The 25,396-nt window shown below is 41.5% G+C and overlaps 1 protein-coding gene across 1 annotated transcript; it reads right to left on the reverse strand.

The window, feature by feature from the left end:
* Positions 1-14,385: 14,385 nt before the first annotated feature.
* C16H9orf153 (chromosome 16 C9orf153 homolog) lies at positions 14,386-23,470 on the reverse strand. The gene is made up of 3 exons (XM_030919296.1): positions 23,378-23,470; positions 21,392-21,884; positions 14,386-15,763 (listed from the first exon to the last, which is right to left on the reverse strand). Exons 1-3 carry the CDS (start codon positions 23,441-23,443, stop codon positions 15,525-15,527), a joined length of 798 nt encoding a protein of 265 aa, XP_030775156.1. The 5' UTR covers positions 23,444-23,470; the 3' UTR covers positions 14,386-15,524.
* Positions 23,471-25,396: the final 1,926 nt, after the last annotated feature.

A 25,396-nucleotide genomic window follows, 5' to 3' on the forward strand; every position in this document is an offset into this window, starting at 1 on the left:
GGCTATGCTAATTTACATCCCACCAACAGTGTACAGGGGTGCATTTTATCAGCATCCTCACCGATACTTGTTATATTTTATCTTTATTGTAGTAGCCAGTCTAACAGGAGCGAGGTGATATTGCATTGTGGTTTTGATTTGTATTTCCCTGATAATTAGTGATTTGGTGCAGTTTTTCATCTACCTGTTGGCCATCTCTATGTCTTCTTTTGAGAAATGTCTCATCAGGTCCCTTGCCCATTTTTATTAGAACTCAGGATTAAGAAACTCACTCAAAACCACACAACTACATGGAAACTGAACAATCTGCTCCTGAATGAGTATTGGGTAAATAATGAAATGAAGGCAGAAATAAAGATGTTCTTTGAACCCAATGAGAACAAAGACAATCGTATTGGAATCTCTGGGACACATTTAAAGCAGTGTGTAGAGGGAAATTTATTGCACTAAATGCCCACAAGAGAAAATAGGAAAGATCTAAAATTGACACCCTAACATCACAGTTAAAAGAACTAGAGAAGCAAGAGCAGACAAATTCAAAAGCTAGCAGAAGACAAGAAATAACTAAGATCAGAGCAGAACTGAAGGAGATAGAGACACAAAAAACCCTTCAAAAAATCAATGAATCCAGGAACTGGTTTTTTGAAAAGATCAGCAAAATAGACCACTAGCAAGACTGATAAAGAAAAAAAGAGAGAAAAATCAAATAGATGCAATAAAAAATGATAAAGGGGATATCACCACTGATTCCACAGAAACACAAACTACCATCAGAGAATACTATAAACACCTCTATGCAAATAAACTAGAAAATCTAGAAGAAATGGATAAATTCCTGGACACATACACCCTCCCAGGACTAAACCAGGAAGAAGTTGAATCCCTGAATAGACCAATAATAGGTTCTGAAATTGAGGCAATAATTAATAGCCTACCAATCAAAAAAAGTCCAGGACCAGAGAGATTCACAGCTGAGTTCTACCAGAGGTACAAAGAGGAGCTGGTACCATTCCATTTGAAACTATTCCAAGCAATAGAAAAAGAGGGAATCCTCCCTAACTCATTTTATGAGGCCAGCATCATCCTGATACCAAAATCTGGCAGAGACACAACAAAAAAAGAGAATTTTAGACCATATCCCTGATGAACATCGATGTGAAAATCCTCAATAAAATACTGGCAAACCAATCCAGCAGCACATCAAAAAGCTTATCCACCATGATCAAGTGGGCTTCATCCCTTGGATGCAAGGCTGGTTCAACATATACAAATCAATAAACGTAACCCAGTATATAAACAGAACCAAATACAAAAACCACAATAGATACAGAAACGGCCTTTGACGAAATTCAACAGCCCTTCATGCTAAAAACTCTCAATAAACTAGGTATTGATGGAACTTATCTCAAAATAAGAGCTATTTACAACAAACCCACAGCCAATATCATAGTGAATGGGCAAAAACTGGAAGCATTCCCTTTGAAAACTGGCACAAGACAGGGTTGCCCTATCTCACCACTTGTATTCAACATAGTGTTGGAAGTTCTGGCCAGGTCAGTCAGGCAGGAGAAAAAAATAAAGGGTATTCAATTACGAAAAGAGAAGTCAAATTGTCCCTATTTGCAGATGATATGATTGTGTATTTAGAAAACCCCATCGTCTCAGCCCAAAATCTCCTTAAGCTGATAAGCAACTTCAGCGAAGTCTCAGGATACAAAATCTAGTGCAAAAATCACAAGCATTTCTATACACCAATAACAGACAAACAGAGAGCCAAATCATGAATGAACTCCCATTCACAATTGCTTCAAAGAGAATAAAATACCTAGGAATCCAACTTACAAGGGATGTAAAGGACCTCTTCAAGGAGAACTAGAAGCCACTGCTCAATGACATAAAAGAGGACACAAACAAATGGAAGAACATTCCATGCTCATGGATAGGAAGAATCAATATCGTGAAAATGGCCATACCGCCCAAGGTTATTTATAGATTCAATGCCATCCCCATCAAGCTACCAATGACTTTCTTCATAGAATTGGAAAAAACTACTTTAAAGTTCATATGGAACCGAAAAAGAACCCGCATTGCCGAGACAATCCTAAGCCCATTTTTAAATAGGGTTGTTTTCTTGTTGCCGAGGGAGCAGATTTCCCTTTTGCTCTGGAGAATCCCCGGATGGTGGCAGTCCTCTCTTAGTTACAGGGAGTGGGAAAATATAAGTGAATAAAACATGGTGTCCATCTCCTAGTGTATTTGCTTGAATACGCAGCAAAGCTGTCTCAATATAGTGTCTTGAGTGAAACAATAAATCAAGATTGTTTTGTTAAGTGGTAAAACTCTAAAGAATCTTCATCCTCACTACTACTTAGAGAGCATAAAGTCATATCAAAAAGGACGTGCTGTTTGTTAGAGATAAATAGGTACTTGAGTATATTATTATAATTTTGGGGAGGGGTTATCTAAATAAAGTCACTTCGTAAGTTGAATCCCAATGTATGAGGTGGTTTTGTGTTTTAAAAGTCTAAAGACTTAATTCATTACAATATGTTTTTCTTGGCTTTCTTCTTCTTATTTTTTGTGGCTTATCTTTTCCCTATCTTCTATTCATGTGTTTTCCAAATGTGTTAATTGGTGTCACCAAAAGGTCTGGTTTATTATCACCCTCTGCTTCAACTGACATCATAGATCTCTTTCTCAAAATCACAATTTCTAATTCTATTTTCAGACATAGCAGTAATTTGATTATTTGTTTTGTTCTGGGGCCTGGAAAGAGACCCCAACAGTTACTTTTAAATTGACGCATTTACCCTTTAATCATCATTTCTTCATAAGAAGCCACACAAACTCAGAGTTATTATGCCTCCTATTTTTATCATACAACATTATTTTTCCCATGGTAATTTTGCAGATTGTTACATTTTGTTATCTCAGAATCTTGATTGTGTTACATACTCTAATGAAACTCCATGTGACTCTGCAGCCCCTAATTTCATTTTTTTCATATGATTTAGGTTTAACTATATTACCATTCTGGAAACAGATACAAATTAGAGGAAAATTAGAAACCAAATTGGTACAACAGGTTCTCAATTTCATGATGCATTAAATTTGGGGGCAATTTATCACAAGTGGAAAAAGTTTAGGTAGTGGCAATGGTCACATAACTGAATGAGAGCTCTTGAAGAAATATGATTTTCTCTTTAAGGTCTAGTACAAAGAAAACCCATGTATTCACCACCCTTAATAGAATTCAGTACACGAATCATTGTATCTGTCACTAGGTCTAGATACTGTCTGCAGGCACTTCAATAGCTGCAGAAATTTTATCTTTTCTGGCAAATTTCTGGGAAAATGAATATGAGGAGAGAAAATGTGTTACATCGTGGAGGGAAAAACTGTAGCTCCACATGGATACTCTAGTTCACTCAGTAAATACCTAATACCTGTAATGATTCATTCCACAAATCATCACTGAGTATGTACATGTGTCAAGGAGTGTCCTTGGCACTGGAGATACAATGACAAACAGAATGACAAGGTTCCTATTGGGAAAGACAGACCAACTGATATTATATAGTGAACAAGAAAAAATTATAGGTCTGGGCGTGGTGGCTCACGTCTGTAATCCCAGCACTTTGGGAGGCCGAGGCAGGTGACTCACGAGGTCAGGAGTTCGAGACTAGCCTGACCAACATGGTGAAACCCCATCTCTACTAAAAATATAAAAATTAGCCAGGTGTGGTGGTGCACACCTGTAATCCCAGCTACTTGGGAGGCTGAGGCAGGAGAATATCTTGAACCCAGAAGGCAGAGGTTGCAGTGAGCCAAGATCACGCCACTGCACTCCAGCCTGGGTGACAGAGTGAGACTCCATCTCAGGAAAAAAAAAAAAAAAAAAGAAATGATATACCATCTGTATGATCATATATGATACTTGTATGATTACACAATCATATGTGTATAGAGAATTAAAATAAGAAGGTATTTTAGAGAGTAATTGAGTGGCCTCTTGAGACTAGCCAGCCAGGGAGTGCTCTGAGATGGGGCACTAGAATCTGAGAGGTAGAGACCACCAGAAACACAAAGAAACAAATGCATTTCTGCAGTCGGGCACCTGCTGACTCCTGGATTCCGTTAGGACAGAGTAAGAGCTTGTTCTCTGCCAACCCAGAATTCGGCCCTGTGGCTGCAGCAAAAAGAATCCCAGAAGAGGGACTCACTCTGAACACATTCTGGCTCCAGAGGCTTCCTCATTAAAATAATAATAATAATAAATCTTAAAATCCCGGGAGAGATTCCGGAATAAAAATGGAGAAAGTGAGACTTTAAACTAAAATTATTAGAAATCCCCAGGAAGTAAAGAAGGAAAAAGAAACCAGAAAAAAAAACATCCTATCAGTTAATTAAACCTTGGAGTGACAAGAAGATCTAGAGCTTCCTAAAGTATGGAAATTTCTTGGCTTTGAAGAATTGAGGGAGAATAATCATGAACAGTCTAAAGCAATTTCCCAGCATCTCAAGTAAAAGGGGATGAGGAGGAGCTGGCAAGAATGTTTCCAGATGATGACACGTTTGCAAGGCTTTTTCTGGGCCACTCATGGGGCCACACAGAGGCCAAGGAGCCACGCTGGCCCTGTTCTTATGGAGGGGCCCTGCACAGGATTTGGGGATAAGGATGGAAGGACAGTGTCTCTTCAGGTCCTCCCTGTGCGGTTGTGGTCATCCTTCTCTCTCCTGAGTTCCAGCCCCAAGCCTGTGGCATCCCTGTTTCACTTTGAGGGGTTTCCGTGGGCTCCTCCACGCATGAACTACATGGAGGATCCTCAGGTACCCAGATGGGAAACCTGGAACAGGAACCCTCCATGGTAAGCCCCCTGCCTGTTTCCTTTTCCCAGCAGCCAGTCCTCAAGCCCCCTGCAGCAGTGGTCTGCCTCTTCTGATTCTGATCCAGATTCTGAACTTAGCAACAACTAGAACCTGAAGCCCAATTCCGTCCGAAATCAACAGAATAATATAATCTATACGCTGGTGCCTGACTCTTCGCCTAACCCAACTCAATGAGAGTAAAATGTGAAATAAACAAAACATGAAAAGTAAAGAATCTGAGATGTGAGGGGAGAGAAGGAGGCAGCCATATGGGAAAAGTCCCAAGCTTCGTGAGTTACAAGGAAGCTGGTGTGGCTGGATGGTGATGGTTGAGGGCACTGGGCATGGGGTGAAGCTAGTGGGTGTGAAGAGACTAGAAAACTAGAGTTTTGTGAACTTCTACTAAATACCACATTGTTAAACAGGATTTGAGGAATTTTGTTTGCTTGTTTTTTGTTTTTTGAGATGGAGTCTTGCTCTTGTTGCCCAGGCTGGAGTGCAATGGCATGATCTTGGTTCACTGCAACCTCTGCCTCCTGGGTTCAAGCAATTCTCCTGCCTCAGCCTCCCAAGTAGCTGGGATTACAGACGCGCGCCACCACGCTGGGCTAATTTTTGTATTTTTAGTAGAGACGGGGTTTTACCATGTTGGCCAGGCTGGTCTTGAACTTCTGACCTCGTGATCCCCCCCATCTCGGCCTCCCAAAGTGCTGGGATTATAGGCGTGAGCCACCGCGCCCAGCCAGAAGTTTTAAATGTGGCAGACAGTGCTGGGTACCTCCCCTGTAACCATCCATTCCCATTTCTTCCCTTTCTCACAGAGCTCCAATTTAGTTTGGAGTTGCATAGTACCCAGTTAAAAGCACTAGTTCCAGGCCAGGCACGGTGGCTCATGGCTGTAATCCTAGCACTTTGGGAGGCCGAGGCAGGTGGATCACTTGAGATCAGGAGTTCAAGACAAGCCTGGCCAACATGGCGAAACCCCATCTCTACTAAAAATACAAAAATTAGCTAGGCATGGTGGCACGTGCCTATAGTCCTAGCTACATGGGAGGCTAAGGTAGGAGAATCATTTGAACCCAGGACACAGAGGTCGCAGTGAGCCAAGATCGCGCCACTGCACTCCAGCCTGGGCAACAGAGTGAGACTCTGTCTCGAACAAACAAACAAACAAAACCCCCTAATTCCAGAGTCCCTTACAGCTGGGGCCGGTCACACTACATGGTTCTGGATATAATATGTATCCAGAATGCCGATGAGAAAGTCCTCCCTTCCAGAATAAAACAGGGAACTTCTAGAAGACGGCTTTTCATGCTTTTTCATTCTTCCTGCCTGGCGCACTGATGCAATGTCTGTGAGGATAACAGCCGCCTTAAACTATGACAATGAAAACCACAAATAAAAAAATGAGATGAGAGAAAGACAAGAGTCTAGGAGACTGGTGGGATGCTGAGCCTACCGCACTGCACAGCCCTGCTGACCTCTGCACGTTTTGTTGGACTTAATAAACTAATGTGTGTTTTAGGCGCTGACATCCACGCATTCTCATACTTGTAACCAAGCATCATCCTAAATCATCTAACACAGAATAGGAAAAAATAACCATTTAAGGAACTGGGGAAAATATTGGTTAAAATAATAAAGAGATAATAGTAACCCAGAAGAAGGCAAAGGTAGTCTTATCTTTCTGAAATTTGGCCTTGAGGAGTACAGAAGCCAAAGCCAGGAGGACATTTCTCAATGCTACTACTCGTACTACTGTTAATTCTACTATTACTGATAAAGATAATAATACATACTAGCAGCAAAGCCAGCTCACATTTTTAAAGTGCTCACCATGTACCAGGCACTCTCCTAAGCACTCCACATGTCTTAAATTATTGAATCCTCAGAGCCACCTTCACAATTATTATCATTATTTCACAGATGAAGATATTGAGAGAGAGAGGGTTTAAGCGACTCGTCAGGATGAAAGAGCCAAAATTTCAACCTAGGAGGCCTGACTACAAGGCCTGCAGGATGAATCAAGTTTTATGAAATTCTCTTAATGTATGATATAATATCTCTCCACCTTCGGTAAAAATTCTGCTCAAATCATCTGCCTAACTTTAAAAATGGGTTGCTTATCATCTTAATATCAAGTATCTATTTGCTTTTTACAATTAAAACAGTAACATTGCTGCCAGGCATGGTGGCTCATGCCTGTAATCCCAGCACTTTGGGAGGCTGAGGTGGGTGGATCATTTGAGGTCAGGAGTTCAAGACCACCTTGGCCAACATGGTGAAATCCTGTCACTACTAAAAATACAAAAATTAGCTGGGTGTGGTGCCATGTGCCTGTAATCCCAGCTACTCAGGGACGCTGAGGTAGGAGAATCGCTTGAACCCGGGAGGCGGATGTTGCAGTGAGCAGAGATCCTGCCACTGCACTCCAACCTGGGTGACAGACTGAGTGACTGAGACTCCGTCTCAAATAAAACAAAACGAAACAAAACACAACTCAAAAAACAATAACATTGCTGAACAGTCCAAAGAAACAAAGCGGAAGGAAGCAATGGCATGGCATCTTCAAAGAGCAGACAGAAAATAACTTCTAGAATTCTGAATCCAAAGAAAATACCCTACACACATGAAAGTGATATACAAACTTTTTTTTTGAGAGGGAGTCTCACTCTGTTGGCCAGGCTGGAGTGCAGTGGCACAACCTCTGCCTCCCAGGTTCAAGTGATTCTCCTGCCTCAGCCTCCTGAGTAGCTGGGACTACAGGCATGTGCCATCACGTCCAGCTAATTTTTTGCTTTTCCAGTAGAGATGGCGTTTCACCGTGTTAGCCAGGATGGTCTTGATCTCCTGACTTCGTGATCCGCCTGCCTTGGCCACCCAAAGTGCTGGGATTACAGGTATGAGCCACCGCACCCGGCCCAAACATTTTTGAATGAACAAAAAATTGAAAAATTCATTGCCAGGCTACCCACTCTAAAGGAAATATTAACGATTGTCCTCCAGGCAGATGGAAAATTAAGCCAGATAAAAACTTACTTAGAGATGTAGAAAGAAATGAAGAACAAGGCCGGGCGTGGTGGTTCACGCCTATAATCCTAGCACTTTGGGAGGTTGAGGTAGGCGGATCACCTGAGGTCAGGAGTTCGAGATCAACCTGGCCAACATGGCGAAACCCCATCTCTACTAAAAATACAAAAAATTAGCCGGGCATGGTTGTGGGTGCCTGTAATCCCAGCTACTTGGGAGACTGAGGCAGGAGAATCACTTGAACCTAGGAGACAGAGGATGCAGTGAGCTGAGATCGTGACACTGCACTCCAGCCTGGGTGACAGAGCGAGACTCCATCAAAAAGAAGAAAGAAAGAAGAAAGAAAGAAGAGAGAGAGAGAGAGAGAGAGAGAGAGAGAAGAAAGAAAGAAAGAAAGAAAGAAAGAAAGAAAGAAAGAAAGAAAGAAAGAAAGAAAGAAAGAAAGAGAGAGAGAGAGAGATATAGGTAAATCTAAATGAATAATAACGATATAAAACCTTATAAAACAATGTAAATAATGTCTTGTGGGGATACTTATTATTATATATTAGAAAATACGTGTATTTTCTAACGGTGTATATCAATAACCAAATTAAGTGCAAATGAAAAGCCAAAAATTGGCCAGGAGTGGTGGCTCACACCTATAATCTCAGCATTTTGGAAGGCTGAGGGAGCAGGATTGCTTAAGGTCAGGAGTTTGAGACCAGCCTGAGCAACACAGTGAGACCTTGTCTCTATGAAAAATTTTAAAAAATTAGCTGGGCATAGTGGCATGAACCTGTAGTCCCAGCTACTCAGGAAGCTGAGGCAGGAGGATCACTTGAGCCCAGTAGTTCAAGGCTGAGTGAGCTATGTTGCGCCACTGCACTCCAGCCTGGGTGACAGAGTAGGACTCCATCTCTGTCTTAAAAAAAAAAAAAAAAAGCCAAAGATTCTAAGTCTGGATTAAAAAATCTCCAACAGGCTGGGTGCGGTGGCTCATGTCTATAATCCCAGCATTTTGGGAGGCTGAGGGGGGCGGATCACGAGGTCAGGAGTTCGAGACCAGCCTGACCAACATGGTGAAACCCCGTCTCTCCTAAAAATATAAAAATTAGCTGGGTGTGGTGGTGTGCTTCTGTGATCCCAGCTACTCAGGAGGCTGAGGCAGGAGAATCACTTGAACCCGGGAGGAGGAGGTTGCAGTGAGCCGAAAGCCAAGATCACGTCACTGCAATCCAGCCTGGGTGACAGAGCAGGACTCCGTCTCAAAAAAAAAAAAAAAGAGAAAAAAGAAAAACTTCAACAACATGTTGTTTACAAGAGACATTACCTAAATATAAGAATACAAAAAGGTTCAATGTAAAAGAATAGAAAAGGTACAGCATATAAACATTAACTAAGAGAAAGTTGATATGCCCGTATTAATATAAACAATGTCAATGTTAAGACGCATCATTAGAGGTAAAGATTATTTATTAATCATAAAAGTTTTTGTTAATCCAGAAGCTATAACATTTCTAGAGTCATAAATGACACAAAAAAATTAACAGAAATAAAAGTAGAGACTCCTTGAATCAGAATGGGGGATTTTTAATACACTCCTTATCTCATAACTGTTAAACAAAAATCAGTAGACCTGTTGAAGATTTGAACAATGTGATTAACAAATTTGACATATTTGATATAGATAAAAAAGCTATACTCATCTGGGCACAGTGGCTCACGCCTGTAATCCCAGCACTTTGGGCCGAGACAGGCAGATCACCTGAGGTCAGGAATTCAAGACCAGCCTGGCCAACATGGTGAAACCCTGTCTCTACTAAAAATACAAAATTAGCCAGATGTGGTGGCACATGCCTGTAATCCCAGCTACCGGGAGGCTGAGGTAGGAGAATTACTTGAACCCGGGAGGTGGAGTTTGCAGTGAGCCGTGATGGTGTCATTACATTCCAACCTGGGCAACAAGAGTGAAACTCTTTCTCAAAACAAACACCTATAGTCAGTAATTGTGACATATACATTCTGTTCAAGTACACATGAAATTTTACCAAAATTAACTATATGTCAGACCATAAAGCATACTTTATCGCATGGAAATTATACAAAATATGTTCCCTGACCACAGTGGAATTAAGTTAGAAATCAATAACAAAAGGATTCAATAGAGCAAAAGCGTTAAGGTAAGGATTTGCATCCCAGACAGTAGCGAGGGGCCCAGGGCACCAAGCCCAGGCTTTAACTGTTCTCTCCCTGTAAGGACTCTAAGTCCTTACACACGTTTCTTCTCCACGAACAAAACATGGATGAATCTCACGAAAGAATCCATACTGTATGATTCCATTTATATAAAAATAGGCAAAACTAATCTATGGTAAACACTGATTATCCTTGGAAGGAAAGGATGGAGTAATGATTAGGAGAGGGCCAGAGACAGGCATGCTGGCAGAGTTCTGATTCATGCCCTGGGTAGTGATTCCATGGGTGTGTTCAGTTTGTTATAATTGATCAAGTTTGTGATTTGCTGTATAATATTATACTTCAAAAAAGTTTTTTTTACAAACAAAACAAACACCTACAAGTTCAGAATCCTTTTTTTTTTTTTTTTTTTTTTTTTTTTTTGAGGCAAAGTCTCACTCTGTTGCTCAGGCTGGAGTGCAGCAATGCGATCTTGGCTCACTGCTAACTCTGCCTCCTGGGTTCAAGCCATTCTCCTGCCTTAGCCTCCCAAGTAGCTGGGATTAATAGGCAGCACACCACCACACGTGGCTAATTTTTTATTTTTATTTTATTTATTTATTTATTTATTTTTTATTTTAGTAGAGTTGGGTTTTCTGCCATGTGGGCCAGGCTGGTGTTGAACTCCTGGCCTCAAGCAATCTACCCACATTGGCCTCCCAAAATGCTGGGATTACAGATGTGAGCCACCATGCCTGGCCACAATACTATTTTAAAAGAGAGAAAGAAACACTTATTTGGCAACCTTTGGAAGTAACTAGAACATCAGCTCCTTAATCTAAAAACTGACAACAGGAAAAACATAAGCAGTTAACCTGCTTTCCTGTAGATTGTATTTCAGTGTAAGTGGATAGCTCTAGTTGATGAGGAAAAGTTTTTCTTTACAAATAATTTCCAACTAATAAATGTGGAATTAATGGCAGAATTAGATAATCACCAACGAGTAACCACTAAGAAATAATTCAGGCAAAGGTCATAATATGAGTTATCTATTGCTGTGTAACAGATTACTTCAGGATGTTGCAGCTTAAAACAACAAACATTTATCATCTCCTAGTTTCTGTGGGTTAGGAATCAGGGCATGGCTTAACATGATGTCCTGGTTCAGTCTCTCAACACTACAATCAAATGTCAACGAGGGCTGCAGTTGTCTCAAGACTCGAGTTGGGGAAGATTCACCTGCAAGCTTACTCATGGGGTTCTTGGCAGATTTCGGGTTCTTACTGGCTGTTAGCCAGAAACAACAGGTACTTGCCACATGGGCTTCTCCATAGGGCATCTCCCAAGATGGCAGCTGGCTTCTCTAAGAGCTAGCAGTGAAGAAGAGAGCAAGAGAAGATGCCCAAGGTAGAATCCACAGTTTTTTGGTAGCTTATTATTGAAATGACATCTCATCACCTCTGCTGCACCCTATTCTAGAAGTCTTAAGTCCAGCCTAGAGTCAAGAAAAGGAGATTGCATAGAAAGTCAATACAAGGAGGCGGCCATCACGGGGAACCTCCTAGAGGCTGCTATAAAAGTTGATCATACAAATTGGATCGTTCTTGTCATACCGAGCTAAATGAGAGTTGAGGGGCCAGGAAAAAAGCACTAAGACACATAACATTGCTCCAAGAATGTCATTCTCTGCAAGCCTGGATGCCGAAACGGTCTGCTATAACTTAAAACCAGTTTTATCTAATGGCTACTGGAACAACCTGATTAGACTCTAAGACTAGTTTTAGCCACCATGGTCACTCACCAATTAGAGCTTGCCAGTTCCCCAAAACTTTGCTAGTGCCAGTGAACTTTCTTTCAGAACAATATGTAACATTTCTTCTTTTTATGAAAACTGCAACCTTATCTTTGTTCTTTGGACATACTGAAGACTACCTGGTGTGTGTGTATGACTCAAATTGCAATTCTTGCTTCCCAAATAAAATGTTTTAAATTTAGATATATGCTTCTATATTTTATTTGACTTCAACACTGCCTACCATCATCATCGAAGGATGGAAGCTATTAGGTGAAAAGTTGATGGGGACTTTATAAAACAGAGGCATCAGACTGTCATCACCTGAATCCTTTACTCAATCTGAAACTCACTAAAGAACAATAAGACATTATTTGCCTTGTACTGTGAAGCAATCTGAAGCACATAACACCATCTAATGAGATACTTTTTCCAAAAAGAGGTGAGCTCAAAACCAATCAAGTCTTTAACAGACACCCATTTTATAAGAAATAAATCTGTCAATTTATTTCTAAATAAATACATGTGATAGAAGAACAAGTTAAATGACACCATGGGGATACAAATCTGGAAGGCAGGACCGTCTACATGTCAATAGACCTATTTCTTCAGCAACTCAACTGCATGAAAAAAATGAGGAATCACTTTAGACTAAAAGAATCTTAAGAGACCTAACCATCAAATGCAATCTTTAGACCTTGCTTGGATACTGATCCAAACGAACCAAATAGAAAAAGATAATTTTATGATAATAAGGTGACTTTCAATATAGATACAAAGATGGTACCAAGGAATTATTAACTTTTCTTAGTAAAGAATGCATTGTGGCTATGAAATAAAATGTCCATATTTTTCTGAGATGCAAACAAAAGTAACAAGGGAGACGTGGGGTCTAAGATTTGCTTTAAAGTATTTCAGCAGACACAGCAAACACAACAAAAGGAACAGATAAAACAGATGTGGTAAAATCTTGATAACTGTTGAATATAGGTTATGGATATATGCAAATTCATTGTAGAATCCTATCCATTCTTATGAATGTTTAAACATTTTCATAAAAATAAGAAAAGTTATCAGGGGTGGATGGTTCTATCGCTGAGTTCTAGCTAGACTTCAATATTTCTAATATTGTTTAAATATCTGTGATCTTAAAAAAGATTAAAAACTCCCCAATTCATTGTATAAAGCTAGCATAACTTATAATAAACTGTTTTTTGTGTTCTGTTTTGTTTAAGAGACAGAGTCTTACTTTGTTGCCTAGATCGAAGTACAGTGGCATGATCATAGCTCATTTTAGCCTTGATCTTCTGGCCTCAAGAAATTCTCCTGCCTCAGCCTCTCAAGTGCTGGGACTACAGGTGCACACCACCACCCCCAACTAATTTTTGTAACTTTTGTTTTCTTTTTTTTGAGATGGGGTCTTGCTCTTTCACCAGGCTGGAGTGCAGTGGCACAATCTCTGCTCATGCAACCTCTGCCTCCCAGGTTCAAGCGATCCTCCTGTCTCAGCCTCCCGAGTAGCTGGGATTACAGGCACGCACCACTATGCCTGGCTAATTTTTATGTGTGTGTGTTTTAGAAGAGACAGGGTTTCACCATGTTGGCCAGGCTGGTCTTGACCTCCTGACCTTGTGATCCACCGGCGTTGGCCTCCCAAAGTGCTGGGATTACAGGCCTAAGCCACCACGCCCAGCCGTAACATTATTTTTTAGAGGCAGGGTCTCACCACATTGCTCAGGCTGTTCTTGAACTCCTGGTCTCAAGTGATCCTCTTGCCTTTGCCTCCCTAATAGCTGGGATTACAGGAGCAAACCACTGTGCTTGGCTCCAAAACCTTTTTATTTTTTTTGAAATATTATATGCATGGAGAAAAATAGCTGTGTGTAGCTTGAATAACTTTTGCATACTGAACACATCTGTGCAAAAAGACTAAAAACCAGAACACTGTGTGCACCCCAGATACCCACCCCATGCTCATTTTAGGTAGTATCTTCTGCTGAAGATAGTCACTGTGCTGAAGCCAGCATAATTTTTTCTTTTTTTTTTTTTAAGATGGAGTCTCACTCTATTGCCAAGGCTGGAGTGCGATGGTACGATCTGGGCTCACTGCAACCTCCACCTCCAGGGTTCAAGCGATTCTCCTGCCTCAGCTTTCCAAGTAGCTGGAATTACAGGCACCCGCCACCACACCCAGCTAAGTTTTGTATTTTTAGTAGAGATGGGGTTTCACTATGTTGGTCAGGGTAATCTCGAACTCCTGACCTCAAGTGATCCACCTGCCTCAGCCTCTCGAAGTGCTGGGATTACAGGTGTGAGCCACAGCACCCGGCCACCAGCATACATTTTAATACCAAAATCTGGTTTTAAAAAACAGTGCAAAAAGTGGAGACTACAGAATAATTTCACTTATATGGAGACAACTTTTAAAAATAACATATTAGGAAATAGAATCTGGAAATATATTTTAATATCTACACAGTCATTCATACATATATTATTAACAATTTGCATGCCATTATTTCTTGCATTCCCTCCAGGTTCTTACTAAAATATGTACTTTATTAGTAGTTTTTTAAGGAAGGGATTATGGATAGTAAACATTTTTAGGCTCATGTATTTTTTAACATATTTATTTTACCCCTACTCCTGAGAGAGAGTTTGGCTGCTTATAGAATGACAGACAGCTGTTTTCCTTCAGCATTGTAAGCATATGCACTATTGTCTTCTGACCTCTATTGTTAATGAGCATTCTATTGTCAATTTGTCTGTTGTTGCTTTGTATGTAATCCATCTCTCTTTTGTAGATTACATTTTCCTTTATTGCTTAGTGGTCCATAGTTTTGCTACAGTATTTCTGGGTATAGATTTATATTCAATACCTTGCTAATCAGCCTGCGATTTTTCAGTTCAAGGTCTCCTGTGTTTCTTGAGACTTTTCTGTCATTTTATTTTCTCATATCACTTACTTTCCATTCTCCTATTTCTTTTCTGCGAATTCCATTGTATACATTTCTGAACTTCTCATTCTACCCTCCAATACTCTTCTTTTTCTGCCTTACTGTGCTACGATCTATAAGCTTTTCAATGCTGTCTTCCAACTTGTTAGCCCTCTCTCTTCAGATATATCCAGGGTACCACTGGGATAATCTATCAAGGGTTATTATTATAATTTTCAATGACTGTATCTTTCACTTCCAAGATTTCCAATTTGTTCTTTTTCAAATATTTCTGTTCTTATTTCATGGATGCTGTTTCCTTCTTTGTCATTGGACAGTTAATAATTTAAGTTTTCATGTCGATCTCTATATGCTCAGGTGTTAATTTATTTGTCGAACTTACCAAATACTTTTATGATGATGAACTTCCTCGTGTGCTTAAAATTCCTTAAAAAGCTATTCTTGCTTGGATGTTCTTCAGTTACATCTTTTCTTTTCACATGACTTATATTTGCTTTAGCGCTGGTCCAAATGGGTTGCACCGTCCAAACCACTTCTCACATTAGCAGATTAAATTGGACCTTTTGCTCTGTATTAATGGCTTAATTTTACAGTACACCTTCCTGTGTGTTGTACACACTCAGTTCAGATGTTCCATTGGGTCCTTGGCTTCTTTACTTTTTGTGTATAAATTCAATGCTCTCAAAAGCAAAAATCTGTGTCCAAAATCTTTTCATACACTACATATTCAATTTAAGAGAATAAGTTCCTTCATTTTGATAATCAATTTGAGGATAAATGACCAAAGACTTGCGAATTATAGGGGGAAAAATAACATCAGGCATGTCCTGGCTCTCTACAAATCTCTTCTCAGTGTTGTATTTTACGTCTGTGAAGGAAACTGCTGTAGTGCGCCTCCACTTTGCAAGCCCCTTAAAATATCTCCATTCCAGATCCCTTAGATCCATGAACTGTTTGCCTGAAAAGAATCGTATTTTCAAAGAATCACATGGTGTTGTTACTCAACCTTTCATGACTCAGAGATGCTTCATGGACAGCGTAAGCCTTTGATGAACTCGAGTCTCCTCTTTCTGGCAGAAAGCCATTTCTAAAGCTTTCTTTTTAATTTGTATTTATTGATTTATTTTTGAGACAGAGTTTTGCTCTTGTTGCCTGGGCTGGAGTGCAGTGGGATGATCTCGGCTCACAGCAACCTCCGCCTCCTGGGTTCAAGCGATTCTCCTGCCTCAGCCTCCTGAGTAGCTGGGATGACAGGCGCCCGCCACCACGCCCGGCTACTTTTTTTGTATTTTTAGTAGAGATAGGGTTTCACCATGTTGGCCAGGCTAGTCTCAAACTCCTGACCTCAGGGGATCCACCTGCCTCAGCCTCCCAAAATACTGGGGTTACAGGAGTGAGCCACTGTACCCGGCCTAAAGCTTCATAAATTTAAGGGAGACCCTGTGGTCTCGACTTCATGTAAAGCCCGCTCCTAAACAGCAGTTGAGTGGGCCTGGCTAACTGGGCTTGAGTGGACCCTGCAGAGCCCCGGCAGGTGGAGGGAGTGTCCCATTCTGTGCTTGGATCCTAACAGAATGTGCAAACGGAGAGCTCTGCAGAGCACTGACAGCAGCAGGGAGGAGAAAAGGATCCTAAAACAGGGAGGAAGATGGGTCAGAAGTGCACAGATTGTTAGTGTCATTTCTTCCAAGATGCTAATGTAAGCCCTAAGTATAAAAGGGCAGTGGCTGAGCTAGAATTTGGCCATTCTCCACACTCATTCAGGACCCACAAGCTTGAGGTGTCATTAGCAGTTACAATTCCTCCAAAGAGCCAATGAGCCAACGAGAAGGAATCAAGCAAAGACACAACCCATGTTCCCCTACCCAGCAGCCATTCCCCTTTCCCTTCCCTTCTACCCCTTTCATGGCTAAATACATTGTAATGCTGAAAACAACAACAAAAGCAAGGCTGAAGGCAGGGGCTGGAGTGTAAAACCAGGCGCCAACGGGCCACAGAAACAAATATAAGGAGAATTATGGTCACAGCAAACAAGCAGGATGGCTGGTCTCTTTCTGGTGGGCGACTTTGCTGTTCCCCATGTGGTGACATTTGAACAGGTCACCTGTAGTCCAAAGACTGAGCAGGCACCACCCCACCCCAATCAGTCCTCCATCCCTGTACTGGGAGGGCCTGGGCCTGCCTGGTGAGAAGTCTTTATACAGACTGTACATGTCTGAAGTAGAAGACAGGTGCCAGAGACTCTTCACTGGGCTCATACCTCCCCAAGTAGAACAGATACTGTGACCGGCCATGGTGCTCAGCAGTCCGATCATAAGGCCAGTTGTCAAGTTTCAGGGAGTTTGACAAGATCTTTGTAGACCTGGCATAGCAAGAAGTTGTGGCAAAAAGAAGGAAGGGGATCTTTGACAAGAGAAGGTCCTAGAGCAGATAATTTTGGTGACTAAAGAGCCTCATGTCCCGAACTCCTGACCTCAGGTGATCCACCTGCCTCAGCCTCCCAAAGTGACCAGCCTGGCCAACATGGTGAAACCCTGTCCTACTAAAAATACAAAAAATTAGCCAGGCATGGTGGTGGGTGCCTGTCATCGCAGCTACTAGGGAGGCTGAGGCAGGAGAATCGCTTGAACCCGGGAGGCGGAGGTTGCAGTGAGCCAAGATCGTGCCACTGCATTCCAGCCTGGGTGATAGAACAAGACTCTGTCAAAAAAAAAAAAAAAAAAAGAGCTTCATGTCATGATCCCTGACAGACACTGTAGGCTGGCTTACTCCATACGCATTGCAATCCTCTTCTGCCTCCCTCTGCTATAGAGGAGGGAGCTAAGAACTCTTATTCACCAGTCTCCCCTACAGGAAGGGGTGATAATTGGACACAATTCTTGCCAAGAAGATGTAGAAAGAAGTCACCTAAGGAGAGGTGTTCTGGAAAATCGTTGCTTCCCTATTAAAAGAGGACAAAAGTATCAATGTGGCTCTTCATCCTCTCCCACCTTTTCCTGCCTGGAATGTAGCCACAGCATCTGAGGGTGAAGGAGATGTCTTTTGGATGTGAAAACAAAGGCTACACGCAAAACGATGGCAGAGCCCGGGTCCTTGGAGACATTTGAAAGCATCACTCCACAGACAGTGGAATCATGGTCACCAGAGACAGAGTAGGGAGTGGGAGGGGAGGATGGGGAGAGAGAAGTCAACGGGTTCAGAGTTATAATTAGAAGCCCTGTGGCCAGGTGGGTTGACTCACGCCTGTAATCCCAGCACTTTGGGAGGCTGAGGCGGGTGGATCACGAGGTTGGGAGATCGAGACCATCCTGGCTAACACGGTGAAACCCCATCTCTACTAAAAATACAAAACAAACAAACAAACAAACAAAAAATTAGCTGGGTGTGGTGGCAGGCACCTATAGTCCCAGCTACTTGGGAGGCTGAGGCAGGAGAATGGTGTGAACCCAAGAGGTAGAGCTTGCAGTGAGCCGAGATCACACCACTGCACTCCAGCCTGGGCAACCGAGAAAGACTCGGTCACACACACACACACACACACACAAAGAAGCCCTGCATAGTGGCATGCACCTGTAGTCCTAGCTACTGGAGAGGCTGAAGGAGGAAGAGTCCTTGAGACCAGGAGTTTGAGGCCAACCAACCTGGGCAACATAGCAATATATCATCTCCAAAAAAAGTAAAATGGGCCAGGAGCGGTGGCTCATGCCTGTAATCCCAGTACTTTCGGAGGCCAAGGCAGGCAGATCGCTTGAGCTCAGAAGTTCAAGATCAGCCTGGGCAACATGATGAAACCCCATCTCTATAAAAAATACAAAAATTAGCTGGGTGTAGTGGCATGCACCTGAGGTCCCAGCTACTTGAGAGGCTGAGATAGGAGGATCGCTTGAGCCCAGAAGGTCGAGGTTGCAGTAAGCTGAGGTGTGCCACTGCACTCCAACCTGGGAGACAGTGTCTCAAAAAATAATAATAATAAAATTAAAATAAGTAATTGAAAACAAAGTTACAGTTAGATAAGAAGAATAAATTCTGGTGTTCTATTGGACAATAAGGTGAGGATGGTTTAACAATAAGATATGGTATCTTACAAAATAGCTGGAAGGAAGTCTTTTAAAAGTCGTCACCACAAAGAAATAGTAAGTGCATGAGGTCAGGATAAATACACTATACAACATATGTATCTATTGAAACATATATTGTACTCTGTATATATGTATAATTACAATGTGTTTATTAAATAAATGGAGAGATAAAAAGCACTGGGAGGCCCAGGCGGGTGGATCATGACGTCAGGAGATTGAGACCATACTGGCTAACACGGAAAAACCCCGTCTCCACTAAAAATACAAAAAAAAAAAAAAAGCCAGGCATGGGAGTGGGCACCTGTAGTCCCAGCTACATGGAAGAGGCTGAGGCAGGAGAATTGCTTGAACCTGGGAGGTGGAGCTTGCAGTGAGCTGAGATCAAGCCACTGCACTCCAGCCTGGGCAACAAAGCGAGACTCCATCTCAAAAAAAAAAAAAAAAAAAAAAAAAAGCTTTGCTCCGGCCCTTGTCTGCATACCCCTAGACTTCTAATTATGTAAGAAAAATAACCACTATTTGGTTTTCTGTTATTTTTGGTTCCTCACCTACATGATTCTACAAGATTTAGCCTGAACAAGAGGAGCTCATATGACAGAACAAAACGGCAACACTCACTCTCTTTTCCTCGCCTGGTGCTTGGTGGTTGTAGGAATATGTCCTTAGTATACTAAGGAATACCAAGATCCTAAAGTTCTTCTGGACTGAGTAGGAGTAGAAGATCAATTGTTGCAATACCAGTTACCCCTGAGGAATGACTGGATACCCTTCACATAGATGCCTGCCTGACTCCATGCATATTTCTTTTTTTTTTTTTTTTTGAGACAAGTCTCACTCTGTCACCCAGGTTGGAATGCAGTGGCACGATCTTGGCTCACTGCAACCTCTGCCTCCTGGATTCAAGCGATTCTCCTGCCTCAACCTCCCAAGTAGCTGGGATTATAGGTGCCCGCCACCACGCCCAGCTAATTTTTTGTATTTTTAGTAGAGATGGGGTTTTACGATGTTGTTCAGACAAGGTTTTACCATGTTGTCCAGGCTGGTCTTGAACTCCTGACCTCCGGTGATCCACCCACCCTGGCCTCCCAAAGTGCTGGGATTACAGGCATGAGCCACCACGCCCAGCCAGCATATTTCTTGAACAGACATGACATGTACCAGAAATTTACCTCTGGGATCTCAGGAAATGAAGATATGGAGGCAGAGAAGAGACTCCAACACAGAGTTTGTGAGACCACATCAGAGACCTCCAGAAGTTAGGTAAGCAGCAGGTAATTCATACATTAGGAAGAAAGAAAAACTTGGCCCCTGTGGATGGCAAAGTCATAAATGTTCAAGACCCTATCAAACATCCAAAACCCTTCTTCAATAGGTTTTTGACTAGTTCGTCTTATTGAATCTCAAAACTTTTCATGATTTTTCCTCTCTGGTCCCAGACTTTAATTGTGTCCTTTGTGAATTATCTAGGCCAGTCCTACGATTGCTTTAATTGCACCGCTACCTAGGCTCCAAAGCCCACAAAGTAGGACTCTATGAAAGGATTTTGAAACCTGCATTTGGCTCTGTTAAGATGTCAATGTAGGGAGTTACAGCAAAAACTCTTCCAACTCTTTGGACCAAATATACTCACAGTAATCAATCTATTCCTTTAAATCTGCTCCTTCTGCCTCTCACATTACTTTTTTTTTTTTTTTTTTTCATCTTTGAGACAGAGTTTTGCTCTGTTCCCCGGGCTGGAGTGCAGTGGCACAATCTTGATTCACTGCAACCTCTGTCCCCTGGGTTCAAGCTATCCTCCCACCTCAGCCTCCCAAATAGCTGGGACTACCAGTGCATGCTACCACGCCTGGCTAATTTTTAAAATTTTTTTGTAGAGTGGGGGTTTTGCCATATTGCCCTGTCCCACTACTTTTAATATAAAAATGGGGTGTCAAAATATTTGCTGTGAAAATAGTCTTATCTTGAATCAAGAAACTACCTCAGAGGGTTATCACAAATTGATGTAATCTATTAACAAAATGATAAAATATTACCTCTCTCAAATTATATGAGATGGAGACTTAAAGTGTAAGACACTCCCTTCTCGTTAAAATTCAGCATCATAAGTTTCACAGTTTTTTTTTTTTTTTTTTTTTTTTAGATGGAGTTTTGTCCTTGTTGCCCAGGCTGGAGTGCAATGGCGTGCTCGTAGTTCACTGCCACCGCAAACTCACGTGCTCAAGTGACCCTCCTGCCTAAACCTCTCGGGTAGCTGAGATTACAGGCACATGCCACCAAGCTCAGCTAATTTTTATTTATTTATTTATTTTTTGGAGATGAGGTCTTTCTATGTTTTCCAGGCTTGTTCTGCATTTTATGGACACTATGAAGTAAACATATTGATAGCAGCCATGAACCTCAGAATGGCAAAACTGCTGTAGGTCAGTATTGGACTATTTCTGCTCTAGTAAATTTGCAATGAGATTTCCATTCCTTTTCTCCCACATGACCTCATCTGTTTAAATTACCTGGGTCAAGTAAGAAGTATCTATGAAGTTTATCTTCAAAAACGAACTTTTCCTGGGTGGCACTGGAAATGCCTAGGCTGCATAAGATTTTGGCGCTTGGAACGTTCTTCTGTACTGTATCTTGGGCCAAGGCATTCGAGTGGTCAGTGAGAATTTCATAAGGAAAAGTGCGCTTGGGAGGGGAGATCCCACACTGTGACAGCCTCTGCCGGGACCTGGAGAGCCTCTCCACGGGAGAGAGTGAGCCCGCCAGTAAGCTGCAGTGGAGGATCTCAGTCATGGATGCTTGCTTCTTCTCTTTTTTAACCACTGTGTACCTGATAACAGGTTGGAGATCTCTTCTCACATCAGTGCCCCTAGTGAATGACATGACATTCACGTTTTTAGCAAGTACTTCCTGTGCTTCATTAAGTGAAATACCATGCATTTTTAGAAGATTTGATTTCTTGCTCTCCTTATTAAAATTCTCAATACATGCATAAAATTCTGGCAGCTGTGGACAGAAAAAAAAGTGGTAAGTCACGAGACTGACAAAAATGTAATATTCTGGCAGACCCACAAACCCTAGAAAAAATAACAAATAACCATAGGACAACAAAGAACCATAAAGACAAAAGCATTTTTATCTTTGGAAGATATCTTTGCCTAACTAAACTTGAGTCAATTGTGGCAATGTGGAATAGAGAACAGAGAGGTCAAATCTCCGATTCACTCCCCTAAAGATGTATTATTTAGACACATCTTATAAATGCTTGTTATAAAATTAGGCAGTTAGAATTGAACTCAAAAGTCTTGAAGATCTTTCCAACTCTGAAATTCTATGAGTGACCATGGAGAGAAACAGCTGTGGGAGACTGGCCTTTGCTTGTTTTGAACAATGCTATACTTCTTTGAAGGAAGAAAGGGAGCCAGATGACTTAGATATCAAAGCTTCATCTTGGTTTCCAAAGAACCCCCAGAATGTTCAGGAATCCAGTCCTAAGAAGGCTGTAGTAGTCATTGATCACTGGGATATTTGACCAGAGCAAATGGTTATGTTCATGGAGTATCTGGGAATAGTTGTTGGCAGAAAAAAACAGTAAAGGATCCCTGAGAGGACCTGTCTCCATCTAAAATCCTGTATTTCCTACAAATCCTATCATTTCTAAGAGGTTTCCCTTACATTGGAAGGCCAAAGAGGCCATAGTCTCAGGTTGGGGCCAAAATTTAAGTCGTTTAGCCCAATGCAGAGTTTTCTTTCAATCCTAGTCACTTTTATTGCAAGGGCAACAAATAGAAAGTGAGCTAACACATAGGAAAGCAGAAGGGATGTTGGAGGTCTTCTAGAAGGTCAAGAGTCTGCGACTACTGAGGCTACACATATGGTCCAGACCCTGGAACCAGTATGAGCTCGGCTACAAAGTGGTGCAGGAATATACTGATGCATTCTCAGTTATGCCAACTTCAAGTAAGAGGCGACCAGGAGGATTGCCTTTAGTATTTTATAATAGTCTGTTTTGTTAGTTTACCCCAAATTGTGTATCTGTCTTATAACTGTTTTAGAAATTGGTACATACATGGAGATTTTATATGTAAATGTGTTAGCACTGATAGTCTTTGTTTCCAGTGTTTTTTTTGGGAGTTCAATAGTGTGATGTTTGGACTGATATCATGAAATCTTCAGCCTGGAAATCAGGCTGGATTGTTCTTTGGTTAACACATCTTTTCCTAAAGAAAAAAAAAAGAAAGTGAGCTAACATTGGTGAAGGGCTCTTTAGAACGAATTATGTAACCAAACTATCATGAAAACAGCTCAGCACTTCTGCCCACCTGCCCTAGGAAGAACTACATTTCTCTGTGACTAAGAATGTTAAGTCATTAAAGTGACATTTTGGTGTTTCCCATGGCTCCCAAGTGTGTCACTGTGCATTCAATAGTTTGAATATTTATGATACTTGAATGTAAAGCTCCCCGTGTACTCCCCATCGTACAATGTTAAGTACATACTGAACATTGAGGAAGGGCGGCTCCTCTGTCGTCCTCAGCTGAACTGGTGTCTCCAATGAGGAACATCGTGCTGGGATTTTATTCTCTAATTCCTGAAAAAGCAATATAAGAAAAGACAAAAATCAAAGATTAAAAATCAGATAGACTACAAAGGGGGAGGTGAGACTTCTTAAATCTTAAGAAATTTGTGAGTGGGACGTTTTGAAAATTTTATATGTGTATTAGTCCATTCTTGAATTGCTCTAAAGAACTATCTGAAACTGGGTAATTTATAAGAAATTAGGCTTAATTGACTCATGGTTCTGCAGGCTGTCCAGGAAGCATGGTTGGGGAGGCCTCAGGAAACTTACAATTATTGGGGGAAGGCAAAGAAGCAGCAGGGCATGTCTTACATGGCCAGGACAGGAGAAAGAAAGAGCGAAGAGGGAAGTGCCACACACTTTTAAACAACCAGGTCTCATGAGAACTCATAATCATGAGAACAGCAAAGGGGAAATTCTCCCCCATGATCCAGTCACCTCCCACCAGGCCCCACCTCCAACACTGGGGATAACAATTTGATGTGAGATTTGGCTGGAGACACAAATTCAAAGCATATCAATACAATTTAAATTTTTCATTTGCTTTTTCCTAGTTTACATCTGCCAGATTTGTCACATTTCAACAGAACATTTCGCTGAAATACCCAAATTCTTCTACAACGTGTGTATTTAGTTTTAATAGTAGTGTAACAAATCCTATATGGATGGTTTTATTTTTTATTTTATGTATTTATTTTTTTGAGATGGAGTTTCACTCTTGTTGCCCATGCTGGAGTGCAATGGCACGATCTTGGCTCACTGCAACCTCTGCCTTCTGGGTTCAAGCAATTCTCCTGCCTTAGCCTCCCAAGTAGTTGGGATTACAGGCATGTGCCACCACGCCTGGCTGATTTTGTAATTTTAGTAGAGACAGGGTTTCACCATGTTGGTCAGGCTGGTCTTGAACTCCTGACCTCAGGTGATCCACCCGCCTCGGCCTCCCAAAGTGCTGGGATTACAGGTGTGGGCCACCATGCCCAGCTGGATAGTTTTATTTTCTTGTCTTACATATTCCGATCAACTTTCAGTTCATCTAAAGAAAAACTCACCCACCTCCTTATACTCAAAAAGTGTTTTTTATTCAGGAGGAAAAGGCTCATATGTAATGATAATAACAAAAACAATAAACATTTTGAAAATAATTTGCTTTGTTCCAGATATACTATAAGGCATTTTGCAGATGGAATTGTGTTTAATTCTTCTGTAAGAGGTTAAAAATGGCCATGGAATCTCCACAATTGGTCTCATTGGTAAGTGGCAGTTAAGTGCTCTCCCACATTTGACTGGGCTGGCCTATGCTTGACTTTGACCAGTAGCTTGTGGCATTGTGTCAGTGACATAGTGTGAGTGCCAGAACCCAGGCCTTAAGAGGCTTTGCGGCTTTCCTACACATTCTTGGGAGCCTGAGCCACCATGTAAAGAGAGATCTGGCTGCCTATCTGGAGAGACCATGCAGACTCAGCAGCCAGCATTGACCACTAGGCATGTAGATGAAACCATTTTGGTTCTCCCAGTTCCAGACGAGCCTCCAGATGACTACAGCAGCATAAGCAACCTCAGCCGATCCCAGATGGAGAAGAACCACCTCCCAGCTGAGCAAGGCAACTCTAAAATTTTGACAAAGAGTAAATTATTGTTGTTTCAAACCACTAAGCTTTGGGTGAATTGTTATATAGCAATAAATACAGATAAACCCCATAAAACTTCACATTCTTGGCTTAATTTATTCCAGTGAAACCCTTACTGGTAGATAAGGGACTATATGGAGGGAAAATATATTTCTAGGTACAGGGTATCACTGTATCATGACTGGCAGCTGTGGTCACTGGGATGAGTGCCTGAGATGAACCAAAAACACTCATTTGGTATTTGGGATGAAGTGAAAACGATTATGTTTTTCCTCCTTCTTAAGCAAAGTAGAAAAACCCAGAATGGATCC

Source organism: Rhinopithecus roxellana, chromosome 16 (assembly GCF_007565055.1).
Source record: "Rhinopithecus roxellana isolate Shanxi Qingling chromosome 16, ASM756505v1, whole genome shotgun sequence".
NCBI lineage: Eukaryota > Metazoa > Chordata > Mammalia > Primates > Cercopithecidae > Rhinopithecus > Rhinopithecus roxellana.

What these genes read in the sequence shown, in the direction of transcription:
- C16H9orf153 (XM_030919296.1), bottom strand. Translation starts at nt 23,443, where the DNA reads ATGTTCCTCATTGGAGACACCAGTTCAGCTGAGGACGACAGAGGAGCC. An exon ending in CCGCCCTTCCTCAATGTTCA is followed by an intron (nt 21,885 to 23,377) that starts GTATGTACTTAA and finishes TTCTGTCCACAG; the next exon opens with CTGCCAGAATTTTATGCATG. An exon ending in ATACTTCTTACTTGACCCAG is followed by an intron (nt 15,764 to 21,391) that starts GTAATTTAAACA and finishes GATTCTTTTCAG; the next exon opens with GCAAACAGTTCATGGATCTA.